At 51.3% G+C, this 8,582-nt stretch overlaps 1 protein-coding gene across 1 annotated transcript; it reads right to left on the minus strand.

Moving 5' to 3' along the window:
• Positions 1–786: 786 nt before the first annotated feature.
• On the minus strand, positions 787–4,521 carry Sertad1 (SERTA domain containing 1). The gene is made up of 2 exons (XM_008853999.3): positions 4,369–4,521; positions 787–1,848 (listed from the first exon to the last, which is right to left on the minus strand). Exon 2 carries the CDS (start codon positions 1,846–1,848, stop codon positions 1,138–1,140), a length of 711 nt encoding a protein of 236 aa, XP_008852221.1. The 5' UTR covers positions 4,369–4,521; the 3' UTR covers positions 787–1,137.
• Between the last annotated feature and the right edge of the window lie 4,061 nt (positions 4,522–8,582).

Here is an 8,582-nt window from a genome sequence, read left to right on the forward strand (position 1 = left end):
CCCCTGATCCAGGGCCCAGCCTGCCCCTTGGCTGGCCGTCCATCCCTCAGTTCCGCCCTCCCACCCTCCCAGCCCACAGCCCCGGGCCCTGCCCAGCCCCCACGGCCGCCAGGAAGGACGCAGCCCGGTCCCGTGCCAGGCCTGTGAGTGTGCGGCCCCTCCCAGCCAGGCCAGGAATGTGGCTGGACCGCGGGGGCGGCCGCAGACACCCGGCTCCGGCCCGGCCCAGCGCTGCTCGCAGGCAGGCAGGTGGCCCTGGCTTGCCCAGGCCTGGGTTACTTCTAGAAGGAAAGCCAGCTACCACCCCCCAAAGCTGTTTTCTTCTCCCCGCCCACCAAGCTTAGAGGCTTTATTTGGGGGACATCCTAGAAGCTGCCCTGTCCTTGGCCCAGAGTAGATTTAATTTTATTTTTACTTTTTGCCTTTTTGAGACAGGGTCTCATGTAGCCCAGGTTGGGCTTAAACTATGTATCATAGGCTGGCCTTGAACCCCTGGATCAGGGGTTCCCTGCCTCACCCCTTTCAAAGGCTGTGAACCACCTCACCTGGCTAAAATCTGATTTTTAAAAAAAGTAGCCCAGGGCTTCCCAACTTGGGCACACACAGACACAATATGGAAACCTGACTATGTTTTGGGGAGTAAATGCACATATCCATCTTGGGGGTTGGGGAGTCACAGGATTACAGGGGCTGACACTTCAGGCATTCAGAATTGAGCCTGGACTGTCATATTAGATGCTGTTTCACCCTTGATTATCCCTGACACAAAGAAGCACACAGACTTGATATTTTCCAAAAATGGTTTTAATTTCAAAAATTGGGCTGAGGTGTCTTCCCACATCAGGGAAGATGGAATAGCCCAGACTATCATCCCAAGGGATCAGTCCAGCCTGGGGCCTGGCCCACACACACTGCAGCCACCAGGCCCTGTCTTTCCATCACTGAAGTCCAATCCCCAACTCCCTCACCAGTCCAAGATAGGAAGATGGATGTGAAGTTGCCCAGGACTTGATTCTGTCTCTCCAAAGTGGCCCTGTCCTTCCTGTGTAAGGGAAAGATGCCTATGCTAGGCCAAGGTGGACTGGTCCAGCCACCAGGCTCAGCTCAGATGCCAGACAACCATCCCAGCCCCAGGGGTCAGCGACCAGGCCCTGGAGGCCGCTCCAGTGCCTGTGTGCCCACTAGCACATCCATGAGGTAGTCCAGCTCAGCCTCGTCCAACTCTGGAGTTTCATCCTTGGCTGGCCCATTCTCAGGGCTGGGTTTGAGACCCTCAGAGGCTGGTGCCCAAAGTTCACTGTCATACATAGAGGTGTCAATGTCCTCAAAGAGGCCTTCAAGCCCATCCTCCAGCAGACAGCTAGTGGCTGGGCCTAGCAGGTCCAAAGCACCCAGGTTGGGTGGGGCCCCCCCAACAGAGCGGCCAGGAGGCCCCTCATCTGCTTGGAGTTGGGGGGCTTGGTTCAGGTCCTCAATATGGCTGAGATCCTCTAGGAGGCTGGCCACGGAGGCTGAGAGACCAGCATCAGAACTAGACAGTAGGCTGTCAGCTACAGTGGGCACTGTGGGCTGGATGGGCACTGGTGGCAGAGCAGTTGCAGGTACCATGGATGCCTGGATGCGCCGCAGTGTATTCACCACCAGTACCAGGTGCCGGAGGTCAGGCTCACTTTGCCGCAGGCTGTGGTGGAGCTTGAGCACCGAGAGGTCGAAGAGTGAGCTGGAGGCCACTGGTGGAGGGGTCTGTGCTGCTGCTGGGTGGCCCTGATCCAGCCACCAGGAGTCCACTGCCAGGGCTTCCTTCTCCTCCTCCTCCCGCTTGCGCTTTAGACCCTTGCTCAACATCATCTGAAAGGGGAGAAGGAGCCATCCAGTTACACAGAGCAAATATTCAGTTCATACCCTGGCTGACAACTGCTGTCAGTGTGATTTTGACAAGTCACTTAACCTCTCTGAAGTCTAGGTTTTCTAAGAACTTTTTTTTTCTTCAGTTCTTCAGTTTTTGGCCTGGAACTCCCTATGTAGACCAGGATGGCCTTGAACTCACAGAGATCCACCTGCCTCTGCCTCCCAAGTGCTGGCATCAAAGGCATGTACTACCATACCTGGCCACTAAGAATTTTTTTAAAATGAATGTTTTGCCTTCATGTATATAAGTAAATCTGATACATACAGTGCCCACAGAGGACAGAATAGAATGTCTGATCCCCTGGAACTGGAGTTATGGATGTTAGCTGCCATGTGGGGCTGGGGAATGACCATCTGTCCAGCCCCAGATTTTTTTTTTTTTTTTTTTTGGTCTTTTTGAGACAGGGTCTCCCTGTAGCCCCAGCTGTCCTGGAACTCACTATGTAGACCAGGCTGGCCTTGAACTCACAGAGATCTGCCTGCCTCTGCCTCCCTAGTGCTAGGATTAAATGTGTGCGCCACCACGCCTGGCCAGCCCCAGATTTTTTTTAAAAAATACTGGGTCTCATATCCCAGGCTGGCCTCAAACTTGCTATGTAGCCAAGGATGCCCTTGAACTTCTGATCCTCCAGTATCTGCCAACATACCTGGTATATGTGGTGACAGAACCCAGGGCTTGATGTATGCTAGGCAAGTACTGTCAACTGAGCTACATCCCAGCCCCCTAAGCAAACTTTTACGATGTGGGTAATAGTTATAAGTTGTTATAAGAACTAAATGAAATGAAGAAAAAGCATTTGCTTTTATAACCAGGTACATGATAATTAATACTTTCAAGTTTTAAATTTTTATTATTTTCAATTATGTATCTGTCTGTGTGTAGGTATATGCACTTGATTGAAGGTGCCCTTGGAGGTTGGAGGTACACCTAATGTGGGTGGCTAGAAACTGAACTCCGGCCATCCTCTGCAAGAGCAGCAAGCCCTCTTAACTGCTGAGACATCTCTCCAGCCTCAGTAATTAGTACTTATTAATAAGTACTTTTTGATTTTGCTTTTTTAAGACAGGGCTTCATGGTGTAGCCTGAAACTCGAGGTTATCTCCTGTTCTCAGCCTCCCTAGGGCTAGGATTACAGGCGTGCACCACCATACCCGGCTTCACCTCCTGACATGCACAGCTGTCTTATACAGTTCTCCTTTATATCAAACAAGAAATAACCAAATACAGGAACTATCCCAGATAGTGATAGGGAGATACCATCCTGGAGGCGACTGGGGCAGGTTTGTATATGGTGGTGACATTGGCGCCAAGCCATGATATAGAAGGTGGAGGTTTTGGAAGAACCAGGGGCAAAGCGTTCCGGGAAGAGGTAAATAAAGAATAAGAGCCTGTGCTCAAAAAAATCCGGAGCAGGAGCAGGAGCAGTGTGGTTGGCGCTCAGAGGGACACGGTAGGAGTTGGGGGTGGGGAGCAGGCAGGAGGTGCAGGCTGGGGTAGGAAGCTGGGATTTTCAGAGTGGCAGGCCAGAGTCAAGGAGGTGGGTCGGACAGAGGATCCCGGTGACTTGCCTGGTGAAGGGCGGAGGGGATGGGTGGGGGTGCGGGTTTGTGGGGAGAAGTGGGCTGCTGAAACTCGCTGGGACGCTGGCATTCAGAGTCTAAACTGGTAGTAACCGAGCAAGAAAGTTGGTGGACTCAGTACTCATTCAAGAGACAGATTAGAGGCGGGTGTGGGGGGGATCCTGATGGGGAGCGGGAGTCAGTCGTGGACAGAAGTTTAAAGACCCATTACTTTTTCCCAGGGTGATGGGAGGGGCCTGGACTTTCGGATCCCTTAGCTCAATCTATGGGGGGAGGCTAGAAGGCTGCGGGGTTCCACCCTCGGGATGCTGACTAGCGAGATCAGATAAGTGACCTGGCAGAAACGTAAAATCCAGTCCTTGCCCTCTTTGCTGAAGACCCGGGAGCCGGGAACCGCAGGAATTCAGCAATGCCCCCCCGCGACTCCGCCCCCTCCCGGGTCCCGGCGCCCCCTAGCGGTACCCGGGCCTGCATGCCGCGCCCCCCATTCCCCGGGATTCCGGGCCCCTCGGACCCCGGGATCCTTTTCACTACCCAGCGTCCCGCCTATGCCTCCCCGGGCCGTGTGAGCCGGGACCGGGAGGGCAGCTCAGCGCTCTGGGCCTCCCCTCGCTTCCGGAAGGTAGCGGAGGCGGCTCCTCCCGAAGCGGCGGCGGCAGCGGGGGCGGGTGAGTCACGCAGCAGGAGCCATGGAGCCGGCGCCTCCGCCCCCTTCTGGGGCTCCGGTGTGATTCACCCAGCCCGGCACGTACAGGCTCCGGGCGTCCCGGTCCCGGGTAGCCCCGGAGAGCAACTCCCTAAGCAAGGGATCGAACACGCCAAAGAACCCCAGCCGCTGGTACCCCCGTCTCTCCCCACCAGGCCCCTTCATTTACATACCCAGATAACTCGCTACCAATCAGAACGTAGAGGGAGCCACCGACAGCCAATCAGGAAGCGGCAGCGGCAGCATCGCTGGCTCACTCTCCTCCCGCAAGCGAAGTCTGGGTCGCTAGACGCTGTTCTGACTCCCGGCGCACCACCGGACACTTGACTATCCTTAGTTCCCGCCCACTCGCGTGGCGGCCCCGCCCTCCGTCCTGGGGATTGGCTCTTGGTGGTGATGGGCGGAGCCTTGGTGGGGCGGGCCCCGAAGGAGGGGAGGTTGGCTTTAAGACGCATGCCCGGGCAGCTGCTTAAGGAAAGCAGCCAAGACTGGTAGTGATTTCCCCTGTCAAACGGTGACAGGTAGGGGCTTTTGGGCAGGGTCTCCCTCTAGCTCCAGCTGGTCTGGAACTCTTTATGTAGACCAGGCTGGCCTCGATCTCACGAGATCTGCCTGCCTTTACCTCCTGAGTGCTGGGATTAAAGGCGTGCACCACCACGCCCGGTGCTTCTGAACATTTTAAGGTCACTTGTGTGATCTTGGAAAAGTGCTGTGAGGCCTACAAAGTCTACAAAGTCTGTAAACTCTACGTACATCTTGAAAGTCATAAATGTTAAAATAAGGCTATCTCAGTAGGAGACAGATTTAGCTGCTGACAGATGGACCCAGATGTAGCTAAAGACAGGAGTAAGGAGGGGACAGAATGTCACTAGGGTCACATTCCTGGCTTCTGTTCGGGAGTAGCTGTATGGCCTTGGGTAACAGTTTCCTTCGGGGCATGATGGCTTCACACCTTTAATCCCAGCTCTCAGAGGCAGAGGCAGGTGAATCTCTGTGAGCTTGAGACCAGCTTGGTCTACATAGAGACCAGACCAGCCGGGGCTGCAGGGAGACCCTGTATCAAAAATCAAACAAAAACAGTAGAACACTGGGCCAGAAAGATGGCTCAGTGGGCAAAGGTGTCTGCTGCAAAGTCTGATGATCGGAGTTCAATCCCCAGGTCGCACAAGTAAAAAGGGAGAACCTACTCCCTCAGGTTGTCCCCTGACTTCCACTTCTGTGCCATTGTGCGCACACACACACACACACACAAACTTAAATATATAAATAATATTTTAAAAGCTACTCTATAAAATAGCTAGGCATGGTGGCAGAGGCAGGAGGATCTCTGTGAATTCAAGGCCAGCCAGGGCTACATAGTGAGACGTTGTCTCAAAAGAAAAACAAAACAAAAGGAAAAAGCATTTAAAAAGAACATCAAGATGTTTGCAAATAACTGTATTGGTTTTGGAAAACCACACACACACACCACACATGCACAGGCACTGGTGTAGATCAAGTAAGGGAGCAGAATATGTTATCAACTATTGATTAAATCTAGTTAGGAGGGTAAGTGGGTGCCCAAAAAACCTTTTCCTCCCTCCTTTTCTCCCACCTCCGTCCTTCCTTCCTTTAGAAACAAACAGTATCAGCCAGGCAAACAGGTAGATTTCTCTGAGCTTCAGGTCAGTCTGGTCAGCATAGGGAGTTCCAGGCCAACCAGTGCTACATAGGGAGAACCTGTCTTAAAAAAAAAAAAAAAAAAAAAACTAAAAAGCTAGCTGGTTATGGTGGTGTATGCCTTTAATACCAGCACTCAGGAGGCAGAGGCAGGCGGATCTCTGTGAGTTCGAGGCCAGCCTGGTCTACATAGTGAGTTCCAGAACAGCTGGGGCTACAGGGAAACCCTGTCTCAAAAAGACAAACAAACAAACAAACAAACAAATCAGTGTATCAGGTAGCCCAGACTGGCCTTGAACTTGCTATGTAGCTGACATGACCTTGAACTTGTAATCCTCCTGCCTCTGCCTCTCTGAACACTGGAATTGCAGTCATGCAGAACCACACCAGGTTTATTCAGTGCTGGGGATCAAACTAGGAGCTTTGTGTAAGTTAGACAGCACTCTACTAACCCAGTCAGATCCCCAGCCCCACATCTTTTCTATGGATTTGAACTTTTCTCATATTAAAAAGAGACTAATAATTGCTTGCTGGCCTTTGGACTGAGGTCAAAAGAGAATAGTATGTTCATTGAGACTAGGCTCTTGCTAGGTGAGCCCACAGAATTTCCTACAAAGTCATTTTATTTTATTTTATTTTATTTTATTTTGTTTTGTTTTATTTTGTTTTATTCTGGCTGGCCTGGAACACTCTATGTGAGCCAGGTTGGCCCTGCCTTTGCCTCCAAAGTGCTGGGATTAAAGACATATGCCACTATGTCTGGTTACACAAGTCTGTTTTTAAGGCCCATCAAAATAAGAGGCTCAGAAAGAGCTGGGCATGGTAGCACACCCCTATCATCCCAGCACACTGGAGACAGAGCTGGAGGATCAGGAATTTAAGGTCAGCCTGTGCTACTTAGCTCAGAAGTTAGAGTGGCTCACTCTAAAGCCACACACTAAATAGCTCATAGGAGTCATTTGATTAGCATGCATTGATTATCAGTTTCAGATGGGCACTACTGTATACAATAGGCACAATAGCCCTGCATAGGCCATACAGTCTTTCATCTCCTGGGTCAGGAGGGAGGGTGAAGATAAAAAAGAAAGCAATTTAAACAGGCTGACTCCTGTAATCCAACCACTTAGGAATCTGAGGCAGAAGGATGTAGAGCTTGAAGCCAGTCTGGACTAGAAAATCAGACTCTGTCTTTAAGAACAAAGCACAGGGGCTGTGGTGGCACATGCCTTTAGTCTCAGCACTTGGGAGACAGAGGCAGGAGGATCTCTGTGAGTTTGAGGCTACCCTGGTCTCCATAGTGAATCCAGGCCAGCTGTGGCTACAAGGAATCTCTGTCTCAAAAAGACCAAAAAACAGAAACAAAAAATCCCCCACCAAAGCACAGGGACTGGAGAGATGGATCAGCGGTTAAGGACACTGGCTGCTCTTACAGAAGACCAGCACCCACATGGCAGCTAACAACTGTCCGTAACTCCAAATCCAGGGGATCCGATGCCCTCTTCTGACCTCTGTGGGCACTGCATGACACGAGTGCACTTACACACATGCAAGCAATACACTCATGCACACAAAATAAAAATAATAAATAAAATATTTTTTAATTAAAAAATAAATCCAAACAATGACAACAAAATAGGGCCAGCAAAATGGCTCAGCAGGTTGAAGTGCTTGCCACTAACCCTGGTGACCTGAATTTGATGCCCAGAACCCACATGGTATAAGGAAAGAACTGACTCCCTCAAGTTTCCATCTGGCTTGTCACACACACACACACACACACACACAATGTTTAAAAAACAATTAGCCTGGCATGGTGGTGCCCGCCTGGTCTACATAGTGAGTTCCAGGCCAGCTGGAGCTACTGGGAGACCATCTCAAAAAGACCGAAAACAAACAAACAAAAAAACAAAAAATAATTAGCAACAACAGTGACAACAGAAAGCTAGGTATAGTGGTGCCTGCAAGTAATTCAGCACTGCAGAAATGGAGGCTGGAGGATCCGGACTTCAAGGCTCCATGCTGAGTTTAAATCCAGGCAGGGCCACACCTTGCAGGGAAAACCCGGATACATAAGTAAATGGAAAGGAAAAGGAAAAGGGTCTCTGAAGTGATGATATTTGATTCGTTTGCTTGAGACAGGGTCTCACTTAGCCCAGGCTGACCTAAAACTGTTTACATAGAATGACCTTGAGTTACGGATCTTACTGTCTTTACCTCCCCATTGCTGGGAGAAGAGGAAAGAGGTGACATTGAACATTGAAGTAGACACCAAAATGACAGGTAGCATAACTCTAAAGAAGTGTTCAGAGGGCAGGGTAGAGCCAGTGCAAAGGCCCTGAGGTGCTGTGTGTCAGGTGAGTAAGCCAGTAGAGCTGGCTTGGAAACTCCCAGAGAGGAAGTTAGAGAAGTTGCTAAAAGTTTTCGACCACTCTGTGCATCTTTGTCCACATTCAACCAAGACCCTGGAAAGTGACTAAATGAGAAAAAGTATTTCCACTTCTGCCTTGAAGGAGACTGAGCAGGGTGGGATGACAGAGGCCTGGGAAGAGGTGCCTGCAGCCGGGGTGGTCTGAGGGAGCCTCCCCAGGAGGCGACATTGGAAACGGGACCAAAAAGTGGAGAAGAAGCCAGGAATTCAGCGATGGGGGGGCGGGGGCGGGGAGCGGCTAGGCCTCGAGAAATGAAACCAGAAGCGAAGCCACCAGGCCAGGCAGGCGCGGAGGGGGGG

The sequence above is a fragment of the Nannospalax galili genome, unplaced genomic scaffold (assembly GCF_000622305.1).
Source record: "Nannospalax galili isolate Female #2095 unplaced genomic scaffold, S.galili_v1.0 scaffold886, whole genome shotgun sequence".
Lineage (NCBI taxonomy): Eukaryota > Metazoa > Chordata > Mammalia > Rodentia > Spalacidae > Nannospalax > Nannospalax galili.

Excerpts from the sequence above, each read along its gene's own strand:
- Sertad1 (XM_008853999.3), bottom strand. The coding sequence starts at position 1,848 with ATGATGTTGAGCAAGGGTCTAAAGCGCAAGCGGGAGGAGGAGGAGAAG.